Source organism: Protomyctophum parallelum (genome assembly GCF_964188405.1).
Source record: "Protomyctophum parallelum genome assembly, chromosome: 23".
Lineage (NCBI taxonomy): Eukaryota > Metazoa > Chordata > Actinopteri > Myctophiformes > Myctophidae > Protomyctophum > Protomyctophum parallelum.
The window spans coordinates 17,043,753-17,065,782 of record NC_139715.1 but is presented as its reverse complement, the minus strand read 5'-3'; the positions used below and the strand labels follow the sequence as shown (position 1 = coordinate 17,065,782).

Genomic DNA, 22,030 nt, shown 5'->3' with positions numbered 1-22,030 from the left:
CTGAGTGTGTCGCATGCTATGACGCAAATTTTTGTTTAGTTAAGTTTTCCAATTTTGTAAAAATGTGTAGAATAAATATTAAGAATGCTTGTCACGTTTGGCCTCCTACAGAAACCATAAATGAAAAATAATTTATTGCTACTTTTAATGCTACAGGGAGCCACTAGGGGTGTGCTCTAGAGCCGCATGCGGCCCTAGAGCCGCCTGTTGCAGACCCCTGCTTTAGGGGTAAAAATGTACCTTTGCACATAATAATCCATAGTATTAATTAACAGGTTGCCATTCCCTTAAGGTTTACAGGTTAAACAGTTCATATTCTTATTTTTACAGGTTAAACACTTAACCATAAACATCCCCTCTTTGAATTGTTTTGTATTTATTTGTTTTGCTATGTAGCCTACAGCAAATATCGGATCGGCAAATATCGGATATCGGGAAATTTCTAAATTAATATATCGGATCGGAATTGAAAAATCAGTATCGTTGCATCTCTACAGTACAGTAGAGTACAGTACAGTACAGGACTACAGTACAGTACAGGACTACAGTACAGTACAGTACAGTACAGTACAGTACAGGACTACAGTACAGTACAGGACTACAGTACAGTACAGTACAGTACAGTACAGGACTACAGTACAGTACAGTACAGTACAGTACAGTACAGTACAGTACAGTACAGTACAGTACAGTACAGTACAGTAAAATACAGTACAGAACAAAGAAGTACAGTAAAGTACAGTACATTTCAATACAGTACAGTAGACAACATTACAGTACAGTGCAATACTAAGGAGTGCAGTACAGTACAAAGGGGTACAGTACAGCACTCGCATCACCCTCCCGCTATTGCCTTCTTCCCATTTGTGACACATCGAATGGTGCTAGGATGAGCGGGCCGCAGACCCGCAAAATTCTAGTAATAGGAATAAGAGGGACACACAGAGTGACACACAGTCGGGACAGACAGATACAAAGATCTCCAATTGATTGCCACAAAAGGCACACACACAGACAGACAGTTACTCTGACAACGGTATAACGGGTATTGCGTAACAGTGGTGGGGCATGCATTGCATTCCCTAATTGCATCGTTCCCAACTTACATCATTCTTGAGTAGGGCCGGTGGCCGACGGGGACAAGACTAGTAATAATAATACAAATTATACAAATAATAATAGTAATAAAGTGATTGTGCCTATGTAACAATTGACCCGTTGATTGTAACGGGTCAATAATAGACGTCATGCTGCAGTGTCAAAGGCAGTTCCTCCGTGTGAAACCCCTTGTAAGCCAGCGTCTTGGGTTGGGACCCAGGCGGGTCAGCAGAGCAGAGAGACACATCTCTGGTGGTGGCTAACCCACATGACATGAGCCTCTCTCTCAGTCACCGAGCCACAAAGTCCTCAGCAGAAGGTCAGCGCAAGCACCGCAGCCACTTTGAGTTCAACGGGAGCAACCCCGCCCCCACGCATGCATGCACCCATGCATCCCGGTCTAAAAACAGTCCAAAAATCAGCCAACCGCCGCTCCCCACCCCCGCGGCCTGCAAGTGGTACGGCCCCGGCCCGGCCCAGTGGCCTCACACCGGAGTGGACGACTTTATTTAGCACAGTGAAGGGGTAGGAAAAAACCACAGCTAACCAACGGAGACAGACGGACAGACAGACAGACACTGACTGGTTCAATGACTTACTGACTATAATTGAGACCTGGATTGTGTGTGTGTGTGTGTGTGTGTGTGTGTGTGTGTGTGTGTGTGTGTGTGTGTGTGTGTGTGTGTGTGTGTGTGTGTGTGTGTGTGTGTGTGTGTGTGTGTGTGTGTGTGTGTGTGTGTGAACGTACTTGGAGGAGGGGGTGAGGGTACGTACTGTGGTGTCTGTGGTCCCCCTTCCCCCAGCCATTCTAGTCTCTCTCTCTCTCTCTCTCTCTCTCACACACACACACACAGACACACACACACACACACACACACACACACACACACACACACACACACACGTGTGTGTGGCTGTGACCTATGCTCCTTTTGAGACTTAAAAGGTGTTGTTTGGACTAGTACCCCACCCCTCACCCCAACATCCGCACGCACACACACACACACACACACACACACACACACACACACACACACACACACACAGCTTCCATCCGATTCGCGCACACGCCTCCCTCTCCTTTTAGTTCATTCAAGTTCATTCAGCGCCCCTCCACAGACAAAAATCACTGCTCTCTCAATGTGCTGCCGACTGACTGCTACCTGGAATTACACCCAAATTATACTGCTCTGCATCAGCTCCATCCTGTCTGTCTGTCTGTCTGTCTGTCTGTCTGTCTGTCTGTCGGGTGATTCCTTTGTCTGCCTGCCTCTCTGTCCGTCCGTCTTTCAGTATTTTTGGTTTGCTGCCTTCAGCAGCTGCCAAACCAGAAACCTCTAACGCTTGAAAAAGAGAATGAGGGTGAGACAGTGAGAAAAAGAGGCAGAGAGAGAGAGAGAGAGAGAGAGAGAGAGAGAGAGAGAGCGAGCGAGCATCATATCTGGACCTTTGATGACCACTTAAAATAGCGACCTGCTCACAGTGCTTTTGCGATGCGAGCTTGTAGATCAGCAATTTTCGCTGCGCGCCACCACCGTGCTTCAAAGTATATGAAATAGGGCTCACGTGGAGCCCTGGTTAGACACTCTCCCTAATGTGCTTCGCAAGGCAAGGAAGGTGCAGCAGCATACACAGGCACACGCACGCCCAAATAGATTCACACAGAAACAAAAGATGTGACCTTTATCTGGTATCCTTCTACGTCATGGCTGTTTTCCTTCCACTCAGAGACCGTGTGTCAGAGTGTGATGGCAAACAAACACAACCTACCACTACTTAAGCCCAAAATACACCAATGGGTGGCCATGCAACTCCTTGTAGATGCATGGTTTGGGCCATTGTTCGACGTGCAACAGGACATATCACACCACTGGGACGAACTGCTAAAACAGTCTCATCCCGTCTCAACCTCGACTTTACTGCAAAAAACAGGGTCACTTTTCATACCCCCCCTTCACTGGTGTGAATGGAAGTTTGTGGTGCGAATGGAAGGTTGTGGCGTCGTTCACTCAGGCAGACACAAAGATACAGGCTACCATTCCTTTTCAATGGAAGCCAGCGACGTGAAGCTACAAAGCAAATCTGACGTTTGTAGCTGCTACAAAAGATACAAGGATACAAAGCTACAAATAAGATGAACTGGCTTCAACTTCAGATGCAAAGATACAAAGCGACAAATATGCTGTGCATCTTTGTACCTTTGCATCTGCCCATGTGAACAAAGCATTATGTTACGTTCACACGTTGCAGATTAAACGATGCAGTCTACCATTCATTGTCAATGGAAGCCAGAGACATGATGCTGCAAAGACAGAATGATGCATGTAGCTGCTCCAAATCAACCCACAACGCGTCTTTGCATCGTTTCATCTGCCCGTGTGAACGCACGTCCTGTCTCCTGAACTGTTCAGTTCATCGATTACCGTACGACACTGTCAAGAATACAAAGACGTCGCCAGGACAAACATGTCGAGTGCGATTACAAGCTAGACACAACCACTCACTCGCAATGATCTACTCACTGGCTTCGCAAGGGACAGCTGGCTGCGTGACACTGGTGCATCTGTGCCCTGGGGCTGAAACACGAGGATACTTTGAACTCTCAGTTTTTGTTCAGCTAGAAAAATGTGACCGATGTATTACTTATACTGTGGCAAGGCAGCTGCCTGGCTGATACCAGCTCTGGTAATATTATCAATGGCCAGTTTCGGTGCAGTGCAGTCAGTCTACACCGGTACCGAGGTGTCACATTCTCACCCCAAGCCATCAACTGTCCCCTCCCAGCTCGTCAGATACATCCAGCTGCTTGGTAAACACGACGACTTGGGGGTGACAATTCCGTGTTGACCTTTAGCACTGTCGCTGGGGTGTCTCTCATCTCACCCTGTGAAGGGCACAGCGCTGTGGGGACCGGGGTAACAGTCAGTAACACATCGTCATGCATGAAGGCGAACAATCAAAAGGTGGGTGCACCAAGACGACAGGAACGAATACCTGCCGAGTGGCTGTAAACGTATACATGCTTCATTGTAACCACAAGAAGCGAAGACAGATCGATTTTCACAAATGTCCCTGATTCGTTTCCAAACGCTTTCATACCCGTTCCCTGATCCTGTTCATTTCCCCCCATATAGCTTCCTTTGATTGGGCTCAGCAAAACATTTTAACCGGAAACATGTACAGTAGGCCTACGCGTTTCCGGATCATGTCAAATCTAATGTGGATGCTGCTGAGCAGAACACAGCTATGCACAGAGCCTATTGACACACTATGATTGGGCCATCATCACCCCTTGCCCTCCAGGTGGAGACATCCTGGAAGAGAGGCCATTTAGCAAATGTTTTAACAGTCACTTGGTATTACAGTAGATATGATCATATTATGCCATGTTCTTCTTGGGAGCAAAATGTGTGGGCTTGAAGGAGCCGGAGGTGGGGTCACATTGGGGATATGGGCATTAGGGATGCACCGATCCGATACTCGTATCGGAGATCGGCGCCGATCCAGGCTAAAATTCTAGATCGGGTATCGGATCGGTGGCCGATCCATTATCCGATCCGATCCGATCCGATAATTATGTGTAATTACAGTATGAAAACAACTCTACCTCCTCTGTGACACAGCAGTGTAGTATTGACAGTATAACATGTGGAATGCAGCCAGGCTAGCCTGCGCACACATTAACCTGGTCTAATTGTTGCACAGTTATTTAATAAATAATTCAGTGCATTTATATCTGTGTTTGTTACATTTTGTTTTACAAAGTTGGGAAAGTAATGTTTAAGTCAAGCCTTGATGTTGCCTTACACAAAATAATGATTCCAGACTCCACACAGTGAGGCATACAGCTTAATAGGTTATTACGTTTCTTTGTGGGGGGTATCGGATCGGTACTCTGTATCGGCAGATACTGGACCCCCATTTATCGAAATCGGTATCGAATGCCAAAAAGCCGGATCGGTGCATCCCTAATGGGCATGTGTACGCACGCGCGTGTGCGTGCATGCGACGCGTGTGTGTGAAATGATGTCTTGACAGGGTGAGGTACCGTACAAGACGTGTCCAGTCGCGCTCTGTCTCTCAAGTCTCAATCACTACTCTAGCTATCCAGATCACTGCTCCACACACTGTGGTGAACTGCTCGCTGGAGCACTCAATCACCAACACACGGCATGCATATTACTGACATGTGACACCCCCCCCCCCTCCCAGTGACCCAGGTGTGCTGGTGAGATGTGCAACACCTGCTCTGCTATACATGCATGGAACACACACACGCGCACAAACACGCTCACACACACACACACACACAGAATAAGTGAGGGTTGCTGTGAGTGCTTGCTTGCAGTGAAGTTAACCAGTAACTTTAGACATCACACACACACACACACACGAGCACACGCACACAGTACATCTGATCTATATATGCCCATGGTTTGCTGTGATATGTAGATGGCCATCTTGCACAATTCTAAACTATCCTCACTTTCTATCTTCTCACACATACATAGGCTACTGTAGGCCCACAACTACAATACATACATTACATAAATACATAATATTTAGTTATCACAAGCACACACACACACACACACACACACACCTTGTTAAATGCATACGGGCGCACACACACACACACACACACACAGGATATCAATCAGGATCTGAGCCGTCCTCCTCCTTATAAGGTCCGGCTCCGGGGCATGAATAAAAGTATCGTTTCATTTATCAGTTCAGCAGCTGAACAAACGTGAGCATATTCGCATAATTATGTGACTTCCCAGAAAATAATAACAATAAATAACAACAACAACAATTCCCATATAGGCCTATATATATATAATATTCATTCTCCTTCTCCATCATCTCACCACATTGCTGAGGAAGTCTCCGTCATTGAGTTCTTCCAGGTCCAACAGGTGGTTGCTGCCGGTTCCTCCGGAGTCCAACAGGTGGTGGCCGCTGCTCCCGCCGGGAGAGAAGAGTTTCTCTGCACTTAGACTGTCCAAGATTGACTCCATCATTGTGTATATCTTCTGCTTCTATACCTGCGCGTGCTATTAACGTATAGACTCTATGGAAACACTCAGCAGTTTCCGTGGAAACTATTTATATGGGTTTTAATTGTCAGAACGAGTCGAGACGCCGTGCAGGAGATCCAAATCTTCTTGGCGTGAATTTTACATGCAGCCACGAATTGTCACGGCTGGTTAGGTTAATTAATGAAACGAGACTGACATCTGGGGAGAAAAAATATCGGCGACCCAAGGATTCAACAGGCGGTTTAAATGCGTATATAGTTTCTTTTTCGTTTTTTTTCCCGTCGTTTTTGCTTTGTGCTTCGGTTCCGTAGTAAATGGGAGTTTAAAAATGTTATGTTATGTTATTTTTCTTTTGCCGTCGGTCGTTGGTTGGTTGGACGGCACCGAGCCCTCTGCCTGCTTCAGAATCTACTCTCTGACATCCAGCTGCAGCTCGAGCCCTCTCTCCGAGAGGGGGCCGGACCGGCTCATGAATATTCTTGAACACCCCGCCCCCTCAACAAGATAACGCCACACCCTCTTTAAAAAAAATAAAAATACTCTTGTGTGAGTGTGTGCAATGGTGGGAAAAGTACTCACATTCTTTACTTTACATACTTTACATCTTCATATCAATACTGGCAGCATTAATACTTTTACTTTCGACTGTTACAAATAAGATAGGATAAAAGTCCAGAATTCAAAATGTATTTGAGTAAAATACAAAAGTATTAGTATCAATCTTTTGAAAATAGAATATCTACTATAAGCTCACAATGCGTCGCGATTCGTCAATTATTGTAGAGCATTGTTGTAGATCAGCTATTTTCAAATAGCGGCGGAATATATACAGTATATAGGGCTGAAGTGAGGTTTTGTAATAATCAAAATCTACAAAGTAACTAGTTACTAACGTTTTCAACTTTTCAAATAAATATAGTCGAGTAAAAGTAGCAATAAATATGTGGATCCAAGATGTAGGTGGGGTAGAAATACAAGTATTGGAAATGTATTTGAAATACTCAAGTAAAGCACATATACTTCAACATTGCATTTAAGTACAGAGTAAATGTACTTACACGTACCTTCCACCACCGTGTGTGCGTGCGTGAGCAGTGTGAGCACGTGAGCACGTTGGGGGGTGGGGATGGTTAAATACCAGAGGTAAGTGTTTTGTTATAACATTATATAAACTTATATAATGCTTAGTAATGCTATAGGTCTCAACAAAGACATGCAGGCCTTTAGGCGGTGTGTAAACCTCTAACAATTAACCTAGAATAACAGACCTAATGGAAAAGCCGAGAGGGATTTATGACACTTTAGCCTGTACTCATCATACAGGTGCAAAAAGCTAATGTTGGAAGATCCCACTCAGGGCTTAAAGCCAAAAACAATCCCAAGACTGAAAAGGTTTTTTTTTCAAATCTGCACTGATCTCATTAAATGACCCCTATGAGATCCTCAGGACTGAAATCAGTCCCCAGGACTGAGAACTTTAAGCCCTGTCCCACTGTAACGCAAGACAATAGTGCATTGTATAGGTACTTTAGGTAGGCAATCACTGTATTGTTCCCAATATAAGACGACTCTGATTATAAGACGACCCCCATCTTTCAAGACTCATTTGTGGAAAAATAACATATTTAACATATAAAATAACAGATTATAATACAACCCCGTTTTTAGGATATTTCCATTGGAGCAAAAAAAACATACAGTAGTAGTCTTATATTCATTCTGGCCAATAGGGTATTTGCAAAAGGCAAATTAAAATATGAAAGTAGAAATCAAACATTTTATCTCCTACCCCTCGTCTTTCTTCATCTCTCTCTCTCTCTCTTTCTCATCCCATCCCTCCCCACCCCCCACGGTGTCAACAAGGTGCCCTACTTTCCCCTCCCAGGCCCAGGGAGAGACACAAGGATACAAAAGATAAGTCCAGCAAATAATGGCTCAGTGACACATAACAGGTATCATATTATGAAGCATGTGTTTGTGTACAACCTGTACAACCTGTGTGTGTGTGTGTGTGTGTGTGTGTGTGTGTGTGTGTGTGTGTGTGTGTATGTCTGTCTGTGCGTGCGTGCGTTTGTGCATGTGTGTGTGTGTGTGTGTGTGTGTGTGTGTGTGTGTGCATGCGTGTGTGTTTGTTTGAGTGCTGTAACAATGACATTTAATCTGGGCAGATTCCGATAAAAGCGCCTGAAGGCTGCAGACCGGTGCTGTAGCTTGGAAGGATGGTTACAGAATACACTGTGACATTTCCTGGTTCTCACCTGTCAGCGCCGCTGTCTTTCCCAGAATACAATCACTTTTCTGGCTTGTTAATCATCTTTGGGCCCGGACAGGGTTCGGGAGCAGGTTCACCCCTGTGTGCGTCTAGAATGCATAAAGTTAAAGGAAAACTAACAAAACGTCACCCTTTTTGCACAAAAATGTTAATGATGTTTAGAAGATTTAGAACACTTTCCTGGGCGTATTTATGTGTGTAATATGTGGTTTTAGATATTTTAGATTGCAGCAGTGAGCCCATGTGTCTCTGATGTCATGGACACTGTGCTCACTTGCGTGTATATTTTCTACATCCGAGCATAGGCATGGTAACGCCCCGCCTGCCTCTGATTGGCCTACCGACACTGCCCGTCTTGCCTGTCCTCCGAGATGCAAGGCTGCTACGTGGTGGGAAAGTACATGAGAATGGCAACACGCAACAGTAATTTGTAACTTTATTTTTTGTAGAAGAGGCAAACTAATATTGTTTGTGCCGTTTCTTTGATTGAACACGTACGTACTATGATTTTTATTTTGGCTGTGTTCTAAATTAAAGTGTTAGTGTTGATTATCGTGTATTAATCTAAACTAACACTAAACTAATACTATTATACTAATAAAGATCAAGGGAAAAGAGATTTTTTTTTACAGTACAATAATGTTTCAAGTTTACACATGTATACAAATAGACAGGCCAACGGCATAAACAATATTAGTTTGCCTCTTCTACAAAAATAAAAGTTGCTGTCGCGCGTGCCAAGCTGTCATTCTCTTGTAGCTATTATATATCATACTTGTATTATTTATTTATTTCCCACCACAGAGTAACCTCGCGCAGCAGACTATCCAGCATGTATCTTCCACCTCGGCTGTGTCGGTAGGCCAATCAGAGGCAGGCGGGGCGTTACCATGTTTTAGACGTAGAAAAGATATACGCGGCTCACTTCCTTCCTACCCACAAGGAGGAGCAGTGCACCAAAGCATTATGGGAATTGTAGTCCAGGAAGGAAGTGAGCCCATTGTCCATGACATCAGAGAGCTGGGCTCACTGCTAAAATCTAAAATATCTAAAACCACATTACACACAAAGACCCCCAGAAAAGTGTTCTAAATCTTCTAAAAATCATTAACATGTATTTTTTGGCAAAAAGGGTGAAGTTTCCCTTTAACTTTATGCCTTCTGTTCGCCACGACTGATTTCAATCATTTGGATTCCATAGAATCCAGTGTGTATTCCATGGAAGCATGCAGCGAAAATAGGGGGGCACAAAGTCCATAGACTTGGGTGCCACATAATATCACGGGGTGGGGGGGGGGGCATGAAGAATACAAACATTAAAAAGACTATTAGACCTGGCTGCCACATGACGTCACGTCACAAAGCCAGACGTTGGAGGGGATAGCGCCACATGTGAAGTAAGCGAAGCCTCTTAATCATGATGATGTATGATGAAATTGAATGTCATCATATATCCCTTTTCAGGCCCACATGGCCTATAAGTTTATACGGAATAAAAAGTTCTGTAAAAAAAGTCCTTAGACTTGGCTGCCACATGACGTCACGGGGGTGGGGGGGGGGGGGGGGGGGGCACGCATTGGCACAGCTACACTGCTCAACACACTGGGAAGTGAATTCACTCAATGGTCTGCAAGAATGGACGACAATAATTATAGAGGAAGACAAAAATGTTGACATAGGCCTATAACTTGTTTTGTTCCAAATTAGACTAATTGTTCCCAAATAGACTAATTGGGAACAAAACAAGTTATATAGGCCTATGTCAAAATATTTGTACTTCCTCTAGCAGGCTATGACTGTATACGAATATGACCCGAGTTCAAATATTATATTGGCACAGTCAGAGTACAGACACCTTAGAAGATGTTCCCCCGAATTGTCTCCAAAATGGCAAATGTTGAGAAACACATTTTCCCATTTCCTGCCCTGGGATGCAGGCTCATTAAAACATATAAGGGCTCTTGTCACCAGCCAGCTGGAGGCCAAAGATGAGTCATTCTATGAACACTGGCTATGGGCAACGTGCGTCATCCATTTAACTCTATCTTACTGTCTGTCCGTGACTGTCAATATGTACCACCACCCCAAGCACACCAGCCCACCACCTCTCTATATACGATCATCAATCACTCCGAATCTTTTCTGTCTCACTCTCTCCTCTCACTTACTGACTGACTGACTGACTGACTGACTGACTGACTGACTGACTGACTGTCTGTCTGTCTGTCTGTCTGTCTGTCTGTCTGTACTACCAGGCATCTATCGTTCCGGTGGTCATTAAAGCAGGTTGCTATGGCAACTAGGACACCTGGTGGCCGACATGCACGCACAGGCTGTGCATGTTTGTGCGTGCACACATGCATGCCTGTTAAAGCACACGCTCGCACGCACTCGCGCACACAGACACACAGACACACACACACACACACACACACACACACAGGTCAGTGGTCAGTAAAAGGAGCCCATCTGGAGTTTGGTCGTAAACGGTGGAAGTCTCTGCTGTCTCACGCAGAGCCTTGGTTTTACTAAGTACTGTAGGAATCAATTATGTCCCATTAGTGACGAGAACTCCATCATCATGCTTATTGTCAAGAATGCTCGCTCTCTTGTCTGTCTGTCTGTCTGTCTGTCTGTCTGTCTGTAGCGTCAGTAGACAAGTCTCTATCCACCTGTCTGTCTGTTGATGGTTCTGTCTGTGTCTGTCACTCCGTCTGTGTCTGTCTGCGTCTCTCTGCCGATGCTTCTGTTTCCATCTTTCTGTCTATAATTATATCTACGACTGGAGGCCGAGGCGTGAAAAATGAGGAGGGGAGGAAATAGATGGTTAAAAAGGAGGCGTAGAGTTGTGTGTGTGTGTGTGGGGGGGGTGGGAGGAGTTTGAACTTGAAGAAGAAGTAAAGAGGAAGAGGAGGCACCATGAGGAAAAGAGAGGTGTTGATTTGATGAACTGTCAACAGACATTTGGCCACCAGAAGCAGTATGAATCAAATGTAGACAGACCCATATGAGAAGCATTATATTCCAACCGCAACCGCACTAAAACAAATATGTTTCTGCAACGGTTGCCCCAAGATCCAAAAGTGGACCATGAGATATTTTGACAGGTACAGTAAAAAAAAAGAAATATTAACAGCTTGAATGCCTACAATTTACGTCGTCTTTCAGGCTAGACTGCCTATGATTAAAGTTACCTTTGAACAGCCAGTGCACCGATCGCCGAGTTGCTCGTCATGAAAATCCACTTTAAAACGGTGTAATCGCTGTTATATTCCAAAGTGCTGACCACAACAACAGACCAGACGGGCAGCTAGGCAGCTCTCCCATTGTAAACAATGGGGACTTCATTTCCCATAACCCTTTGCACGTCGGAGCGGCGGACCTTTTTGCGATGACGTCATCAAAACGGGTCTCATATCCCATTCTGTCCGGTGGATTGCCCGTATGACTTAAAACTGATTAAAAAACGTGGATTAAACAATGATAACATAACTTGGGCAACTCGCGAATCGCAGGGAAAGTGTTCTACAATTAATTAACTCGAGCAACTCGTGAATAGAAGTCAAAGTGTTAACAACGTTAATATTTGTTCTCGCAGTTCACTTATTAAGCAAGTCAGTTTTGTACTTCATCATACAGCTCACAATGCGTTGTTCCTAGTACTGGACAAAATAATGGTATCCAAGGCGCTTTACAGAGATTGTGCATTACATTATCCCATTCACACACACATTCATACACAGAGGAAACCATGCAAGGCACCAATCTGCACATCGGGAGCAATTAGGGGTTCAGACAGAGTCTTGCTCAAGGACACTTCGACAGTAACTCTGGGGGAGCGCAGGTTTGAACTGGGCCCAGTAGCGGTCACTACTTTTTACAGCCTTAAAGCTGCACTGCATTTTTTTGTCAGGTGAAACCTGACTAATGACAGCTCATGAAATGTAAGCGACCTACTCATCAATGGAGCGAGCTATAGTCATCAAGTCCCATCCCATGCCGCCTAAGCCTATGTGAGTCTGACCCCATACTCTGAAACACCGCCTAAGCCAATGGGAGTCTGACCCAGGGGAGCAGTGAAGCCAGTAGTGTCTGAAGCCATCAAGCCAGTAGGAAATCCTGACTTCCTGAAAGTTCATATAATGGCCTGTTGTGGTGCTGAAGAAGAAGGGGGGGGGGAAGTCCCGCCTCGTTGTCCGGGCAGGCCAATGGCCAGCTGGGCCCAAACGGATCTAGAAAGATGGCGATTTACAATTCAAGGACTGACAGGCTTCATCTTACGTCCATATCAGACCCGGAGAACGCTTTGTCCATATCTTTTTACAGTCTATGGTCTGACCCCATACTCTGAAACACCGCCTAAGCCTATGTGAGTCTGACCCCATACTCTGAAACACCGCCTAAGCCAATGGGAGTCTGACCCATACTCTGAATTGCCGTGTCAGATCCTCCTGACCTGATCTAAATGTCTCACTAGAAGAACAGGGAGACCATGAAATACAACCACCCCAATTGGTTAGTTATATTGTATTGACATACAGATTTGACAAAATGACATTTTATTCATTAAAACTTTTTTTTTTTTTACCTGACTGACCTAGTGTCCTAATGACGTAGTGAGCTAAACCCGGTTCATGAAAATGTTACTGGGTCTGTTTAAAAATGGGTCCATAATCAAATTCAGACCAGCCCTTCTCTCACCCATTATTCCTCTTTTGATGTGAAATCCATATTTACTCTGTAAATGAGTCAACGCACACAATAACTGGCCCACTTTAGATCACTGTGTCTTGGTCTAGAGACTTATTATGTGTTGTTAAATACAACAGTGTTTTCAATCTAGTGTTTTCAACATTAATGTTCCCTGTGTAGAGTAAGAACACAATACTACATTGAAGTCCATATCCCTTAATAAAGGGAAGTATAGGCCTATGCATTATCATATATATACAGAGAGAGAGAGAGAGAGAGAGCACAAAGTGAGACGGAGATAATTATAGAGTTTGAGATTGTGAGGAAAAAATCAAACCAGTCTGAAGTGTGTGGTGCTGTACTGTACTCGTCTACCTGGCCTGTGTGTGTGTGTGTGTGCGTGTGTGTGTGCGTGTGCGCGTGTGTGACGCTGCTCAACAGTGCCAGTCAGTGGTATTAACGAGGCGTTTCAGTTGTCCGTGCCCGGACAGACACAGGGGCACATAGGTAGGGACACACATAGCTGCGTATAGGAGTGGCTAGCACCACCAAAGACAGACAGAAATGGTGAGAAATTGACAGTCAGACACAGGGAGAGAGAGAGAGAGAGAGAGAGTGAGTGAGAAGGGGGGATTAATGACAGTGATGAATGGAGAGAAAAGGATGTTATGACATCACGGTGGTCGCCTAGGTAAATAAAGGTCACAACCCCCGGTAAGGTCTTTTGTGTCATCTCAGAATAGAACATGAATCAGAACGTGCATCATCCTAACGACAACCAATGAGGAGGCAGCTTCATATGTAGCGTGGCTGTCGGGCGGAAACCTCATACAAGACACACGGTATACAGTATGTCGAAAACTTTTCACAATTCAAAAACGTGTTTTGAGCTTGTATAGATCGGCTATTTTTCGCTACTGTTTGTGCAAAGATTTGTGCCGCATTTTCACGATTTTTCAAAAAGAACAGACCTACAAAGCTCGTAGTGCGCTATGAGCTTGTAGATCTGCTATTTTTCAATAGCTAAAGTATAACATAATGCTTAGTGAAAACACCAAAAGGGGTTCCCGTCCAGAATGGGTTAAAAAAAAGTTAAATTATGGAAAAGCATTTTGGGGGATTTTGCCTATTTTCTGGGTGCCGCTATACCCACACGCTTAGGTGTTGCTCGTTCCATGATTGCAAGTTATACCTCATTGTAAAGTCGACTAATCTAATCAACGATAACAACAATATAAAATGCAATATCAGTTGTTATTATGGAAGGGAAGAAATAATCGACTTAATCGAGTTACGTTTCCATTTTGTGCCATAAGAGAAGATTGTTGTTCTCAGATTAGACTTAGAAAATAATATTACAACTGTTCATAGTATACTGCAGTGGGGAGGTAACAGTAGACAGAGTGAAACCTAAGATCTGAATCATTCTTATACATTCTCTCTCTAGCCAGTGAAATAATAGTGGCGTTAAACTTCTCCTCATTTTGACGGGGACTCCTGACCCCAAATTTAAATGCACTGGTATGTAAAAAGCTGCTCAAGTATTTTACACAACCCAGTATTCCTATCGTCAATGCCTTCCTATGGTCAAACGGGAGACTCGGTTCCATCAAGGACAAATGTGTTTTTTGTTTCTTTGGCGCGTTCAGACTCTAAAATGGGCCTCTAATAATGACTTTCTTTTGCCATTATGCAACAACTCACCGATCTGGTAAGTCTCCTCGTCCTCATTGTGTGTGTGTGTGTGTGTGTGTGTGTGTGTGTGTGTGTGTGTGTGTGTGTGTGTGTGTGTGTGTGTGTGAGAACTGATATTCCAGAGGAGGAAGGCAGAGCGGTGAGGGGGTGAAGTGTAGAGAGAAAACTGAGATTTGAAGGAAGAGGAAGGAGTTAAATGACTGAAACAGGGAGAAAGTAGAAAGATGAGAAAGTGAGAGAGAGAGAGAGAGAGAGAGAGAGACACAAGTAGTGGGTTGGTTTGTACTGTACACTAGATAAAATAATATAATAGAAGCTATTGTGAGAACAGGACAGGGTTGGGCACGGTGTACAGCACTGAACACCACATGTGACACACACTCGCGCACGTGACATGCACGCTGATAAGGATCAATTCAGTCCAATAGGAGAAGCTTCCATTCCATCTTCTCTTATTGCAATCCAATGCAGCAAGGTGTGTGTGTGTGTGTGTGTGTGTGTGTGTGTCAGTCACGTGTGTGTGTGTGTGTGTGTGTGTGTGTGTGTGTGTGTGTGTGTACACGTGTGCGTGCGTGAGTATCAGGCTGCTGAAGAAGCTTCCATTCCATCTTCTCTTATTGCAATCCAATGCAGCAAGGTGTGTGTGTGTGTGTGTGTGTGTGTGTGTGTGTGTGTGTGTGTGTGTGTGTGTGTGTGTGTGTGTGTGCGTGTGTGTGCGTGTGTGTGTACACGTGTGCGTGCGTATCAGGCTGCTGTACTCTGCCTCATGCAGGGTTAACTGCTGGGCCTCCATCAGTAAGGTCTCAGTCAAATACATTCGAACACTTAATGTACACTTAATGTCAAAAATCTGTTATCTCCAGAGAATTGGGCTTAACCACAGGACGCCCACCGTCCCAATGCTGAGCTCGTCATAATAGGCGATTCCGTGAAAATAGCCAACCTACCTAAGCTCACTTCCTCCTTGTATGGGACAGACAGGGTAGGGGTCGAAGGTTTTGAGGTGATGCACTAGGTATGTTGGTGTGTGGTATTTAAATGTTGTACGGGTCACTGTGTGCCTTTGTTGTCTTGTATTGTATCTGTATCTGTATGCTGCAGGGCGGGTCCTTGGGGTCCAAGACAAATTTCTCCTTCGGGAGACAAAATAAAGAAACCTTGAACCTTGAACCTATAGCCTTCCTCGTCTACTTTCAGCAAAGATTCTGCAAATGTGGTATAGATGGAAAAAGGGAGGGGACCAAACAGCCCCGAGGGACCCCTGGACACAGGGTTTTACTGGTTAACAGGCAACCACCAGAACCGAGTCACTAAAATGTCAGCACTGAGTGGTGTAAAGTAACTACATCTACTCAAGAACCGTACTGGAGTAATTTTCTGTACTTTTACTTCTACTCCACTATATACATCTAGTATATAGGCAAATAATATACTTTCACTTGACTACATTTATTTGAGAACTTTGGTTACTAGTGACTTTGTAGATATGATTATACAAAACATACATTATACATTAACCACTTCAGTCCTATATTCGGCCATTTAAAAATAGCCCATCTATAAGCTCACAATGCGTCGCGATGCGACGCATTGTGAGCTTGTAGTTGTAGATCGGCTATTTTCAAATGATTGTATACATTACAAAACTTGTGTAACGGGACATTCTGCACAATTGAATACATTTTCCTTTTGGTACTTTAAGTACCTTTTGATTTTTGATACCAATACTTTTGCACTTTTTACTTTGAATTCCGGACTTTGAATTCTATTATAAGTATTTCTACATTGCAGCACAGCAGTGTTGATACTACGTAATGAATACTTTTCCCACCACTGCTGAACGTCAGTTCTACGTTCCCTCTGGTGCCATCCATCCACTATGCAGGGACTATAGAGACAATGTAAGCTACTGTTGACATCTGATTCCACAAGTAATGAATAGTGCTATCGCTGTTACACAACAGCCCCCAAAGCTGGTCCCTGGGACATGGGTTTAACGTATGCATGGTCCCGCCGGAACCAGAATAGGGACCGTGGTGGGACCCGTGCACAGAAGAAATGTTGCAGGAGTGAAATGAAATAAGTGCATACTTCCAATTAGTGTGTGTTTTAGTGCAGTTGCGCTGGTGAGGCTGACCAACTGAGTAGCGGACTGATCACTTTTTTCGAACTGTGTATTTGATGATAAAAAATTAAAATAAATGTGCATATACTATATGTGAAGTCTTTAAATGTTTTTGATGAATTTAAAATGGAGGACACTGATGTAAACAAGTCTTAGTGCTTTTTCTGGTTTCATCCTCTTGGCAGTTTTGGACTGTACCCAATCTGTTAATACAATTTTCAATCAATCAATCAATCAATCAATCAATCAATCAATCAATCGGTATGTCCACCTAGCTAGGTGTGGGACAATGTACAGAAAACAGGGCAATCCTTAGAGCTAAAATCACTTTTAAGGCAACAAACACGGCCTTCTTTAGAGCTAAAATCACTTCTAACTGTACAAACACTGCCTCCCTTGAAGCAAAAATCACTTTTAAGGGGACAAACGAAAAACAAACGTAAACACACAAACACTGCAGTGTGTTTAAGATAAGATGCACACCCATAAAGCAAATGTACTGTCCGTGCGTATGTAGAGACCTCAAATTATGCAGGACAGACATACTGACCTGAGATTGAATGCCACACGCCTCCCACTTGCACCTTCTTGTCATTTTCTCCCTAAAGCTACAATCTGTGAGTTTTATGTCACTGCCGACTCTCCAATCCACTGTGCCATCTGCTTCAAATTACTTTACTGACATTGCCAACCAGAAGGTGTCCTACTACCGACACCAGTAATGGATACTTTTACTTTATAGTAAAAGTATCAACATGCAACATAAAGCACACAAGGACCCACACAGAAGAAAACCCTTTACCTGTACCCTCTTTCCTGTCTATCTTCACTTGATACTATCAATAAACTCAGAAAAACAAACAAACTAAATAAATCGTTAAGAAAAATAAGAAAATTAATCCTAGTAAAAGTGGAGCAAAAGATAAATATTGTATATTTGTCTCTAGTGGAGTAGAAGTAAAAGTATTGGAAATACGCCAATAAAATAGTACCTAAAAAATAAATTACATGTACTTAGTTACTTTACACCACCAGTGCCCGACACCAGGGTCTAAATGTCTCAATGGCAGAGTAGGGTTGCAGGTGTGCTTTTCTATTGGATTAACATAATATGTTGCCAGATTTTTTGGGAAACATTTAAATCCCGGATCGTAGCTTTAAAGAGAAGATATAAATGAAAGTGAGTGAGACTAGTGAGTGACAGTCACGTTTAACTAAGTGTCAAGTGATGGTGGTAGACGGCAAACACTTTTATAGAAAGAATACATGAATAAACGCATTGTAGTCTACTCGCAGAGAACTTTAAACCTGGACTCTTTTTATCTTAGAGCTCTTTTATTGCACAAGTGGCAAATATATGATAGCTAAACATAAGTCTTGCAAGCATTATATAAACTGCACACTTGAAAAAAAAAAGATGGTCACGTCTATAAACAGAACAACTTAAACTAGCACCACAATTGCTAGAGACTTTGTTCTGGAATTCCTGCATTAAAAAAATGTGTTACGGTGTGTCGGTATCCATATGTCAGTGAGACAGGCTTATAACTGTAGGAGAACGGACTGACAGATGGGGCAGACAGGACAATAGATAGGTAAAGGTAGGTATAGACAGTTGGATAGATAGTCAGACAAACCATGTGCAACCCAGATTCGGCACAAACAAGGGACTAAATTCAGTTCGCTCCTATGCCACAAAAATGTGGAACGCCCTATACCAACTGTCATTAAGACATGTGAATCCCTTGACTCCTTCAAAACCGCTTTCAAAAGGCACCTACGGATGGCTGCAATTGGAAACGGGCCCCCGTAAAATCTGAATCCCCCACCCACCCCTTTCCCCCGTCATTGTATATGTTTTTCCCCCCTTTATGATGATTTCCTGTTTTTGGCTAGAAGTGTTTTTTGTGATTTGTTCGTCTCTAAATGTTATGATGAATTGAAAAAGGTGGACACTCTTGTAAAATGTGTAATGGTGTCGTCCACTCACAGTTTTTGTATTGAGTTGTGCTTGAAATGTACTGTAATTCTGCAAACATACTTCAATCAATCAATCAAAATAGACAGTTGGATAGATAGTCAGACAGACAGGCGGGCGGACGGACAGACACATGGATAGACGGATAGAATGGGAGACAGTGAGATATTATACATTACGATTTGACTCAAAGCCAGCGGTACCATCAGGTCAGCTGCGTGCTACATACACCACAAGGCAGGAGCTACAGTATAATGAAGGAGTCAGCGTTTTAGACGGCTGTTGGGGGAACAATGCAAGCTACTGGGACGACGGCAGCATGAGGGCTGCAGGGCGGAGGCTGAGGTCAGACTCACCGGGGTGTGGTGGGGCGCTGAGAGAGAGCATGCTGCATGGGGCAGGGTCGGTCTGCGGCACCCGTCCCACCCAGCAGGGGGTTGGTTGAGGTCGGGTGGAGTCATGACCAGGCTTATTATATAGTTAACTGGAACTATAACTAACCAAATAATAGCCTGAATTAGAATAAAACAAAGCCTAAGAAAAATGCACATAGACCAAAATGTCTATGTGAGCACGCGCGCGCACGTGTGTGCGCGCGTGTGTGTGTGTGAGGGGGGGTTGTAGTCTTGTATAGCTTCCGTCCCTGTGTCTGTGTACACTACAGTAACCAATGATTTATACTTGGTCGCATGCCGGTTTCATGCATGGAAAGTATAAATCAGGCTTTAATATGTGCCTTGAGGGGTTTGTTTAGGGGGGAGGGTCGACGGGTGCGCACGTGTGTGTAACTAGTGTCTATGTGCCGTAAAACATGAAACCGGCCACAAAATCTTGCGAGATAAACTGTCACTGATGTGATGACACCTAGATTTGTGGTTAGATACCACTGAATGCATAAGTGTGTGTAGTGTTTGTATGTGCGTGTGCGTGTGCATGTGTGTGTGTGTGTGTGTGTCTGAGATTTATATACTAAAAGGTTGTAGGAACAGCAGATCGAGCTTTGTTGTATGTTATTATGTCAGATTATGTTACATTATGCTGCTGTAATACACAGAAATCTGGTATCTGCTGTTCGTTCTCTCTCTCTCTCTCTCTCACTTTGCTGTATTATTTTTTCCCCTCTATAATTATCTTCCCCTTACACTATCTGCTTTCTGTCTCACTGTGTGTGCCTCTCTATCTCTCTCTCTCCTTCTTTCCAGATGTTGCTGGCTCATCTTGAAGTTCACAAGTTCACAAAGTGATCACAATGTGCACAAGAGAGTGAGAGAGAGAGAGGAGGGAGAGGAGAGAGAGAGTCACTGTTGTTTCTGCCAGGTAGCGTTTTATAACCATAAAACTGATATTGCAAGTGACAACCTCGTTTGGCTGACTGATTGTGTGAGTGACTGAAAACGAACTCATGTCAGTCGGTGATGTGCCTGGGTGGCTGACGTTCTAAATTATTTAAGGGTTTACTTCAGCTTTTTCACAAATACCTTAAGCCTTTTAATTAAACATCTACAGTGAAGTCTCTCTTATCACAAAACGAGCCTAATAAGCAGTCAATCAATTCTCCCCCAAATGCATCAATCAATTCTCCCCCAAATGCAAAGAATATGAAATGCATTTGTCACCATCTAGTGGCAGCTGACAGACACACATGACAGACATTGCATATCGGTGACATTCAATGAATGAATAACATTCTGGGCCTCATCTCTGGACCCCCCCAATCTTTTCTTTAGACGATCAAATCAATAAGGCATATTTTAAAAGTATTTGTCAGAACAGGTCACTTGGAATGTTCATAACTTCATCACCACATAACAAGTATAGTTGTGATGAAAGTTTGCCCCCTGTGACACACACACACACACACACACACACACACACACACACACACACACACACACACACACACACACACACACACACACACACACACACACACACACACACACACGCTTATGGTTGTCCATCGAATCCGATGATGACGTCCACTTAACGGTGAGTTCTTTGGTGGCTAAAGAGTCCAATCCTGGAATTACATGTTTTATTGCAGGTGGGGCATGGGTAGGTTGGAGTGGTGGTAGTGGCAGTCATGGGTGTGTTTTTCCTGTGTCTCTGTTGCCTCTGTTGCTGTCTTCTGACAGTCCTGTCCTCCTCCAGCCTCTGGGTTCCTTCGTGACAGCGCTGCCGCCATGAGTCACGGTCAGCAGCAGCAGCCTCCAGGTCCTCAGGCCTGATCTTACATTTCCTCAGTGAGGTCTTCAGCTGGTCTTTATAGCGCTTCTTTGGCCCTCCTGCCAGGCGCTGGCCATGGTGGAGCTGGCCATACAGCACTCTATGGGGCAGCCGATCTTGGGGCATCTGTATCACGTGTCCGAGCCAGCACAGTTGGTGCTGGGTGATCATGGCCTCAATACTCCTGCAGTTGGTCTTAGCAAGTATTTCAGTCTGAGGTACATGATCACGCCAGGTGAGGCCAAGGATGCGCTGCAGGCATCCAACATGGTAGCCCTGGTCCAAGGCTTACAGCGAGTCCCTCTCTGACGCCTTGTGGAACCGGCAGTAATGTGATCCTGGCGGTTCGCGAGTGTAGGATAGCGTTACTGTAGTTACATTCAGGGTACATTGCGTTATTAAAATGGCACAAAGTGCATTTTAGAGAGAAACTGGGGACCCGAGACGCTTCCCAGGTTCGAGAATAGACTTTTACCAAGGTCTAGCAGGCTTTGTTTCGGTGAGTGGTTATGTCGTTTTGTTTATTTGCTGGTATTAGAAAAACAGCGAACGGGAGTGGAAATATGACCAGAGGGCTGTGGAAGGTACTTCCACAAGGCGTCAGAGAGAGGCTCGCTGTAAGCCTTGGACCAGGGCTACCAACATGGAAGCGCTCCATGGCCTTGATGTGACACACACACACACACACTTGAAATGTTTATTTATGTCCACATAATGAGAAGTACAGGAATACCTTGTACAAAGGACATAAACACTGCCAGTGCAGTTTGACAGTGGGAGAGCAGCCAGTTACAACGTGCATGGACGGCAAAGCATCATTACATACAGTACAGCACTACAGCTGACATGTCGGACACAGGGCAGCAGACATATATCATTGATAAAGGAAACAACGCCTCCTC

General features: G+C 44.2%; 1 protein-coding gene across 3 annotated transcripts in view; it reads right to left on the bottom strand.

Annotated features, from left to right (window-relative positions):
* creb3l1 (cAMP responsive element binding protein 3-like 1) overlaps positions 1-6,535 on the bottom strand; it is a 61,339-nt gene extending 54,804 nt beyond the window's left edge. For all 3 annotated transcript variants that reach the window (XM_083759040.1, XM_083759041.1, XM_083759042.1), the window contains exon 1: positions 5,970-6,535. In XM_083759040.1, coding sequence (XP_083615166.1) covers positions 5,970-6,122 — 153 coding nt within the window. In that variant the 5' untranslated portion in view covers positions 6,123-6,535. The remainder of the gene's footprint in view (positions 1-5,969) is intronic.
* Between the last annotated feature and the right edge of the window lie 15,495 nt (positions 6,536-22,030).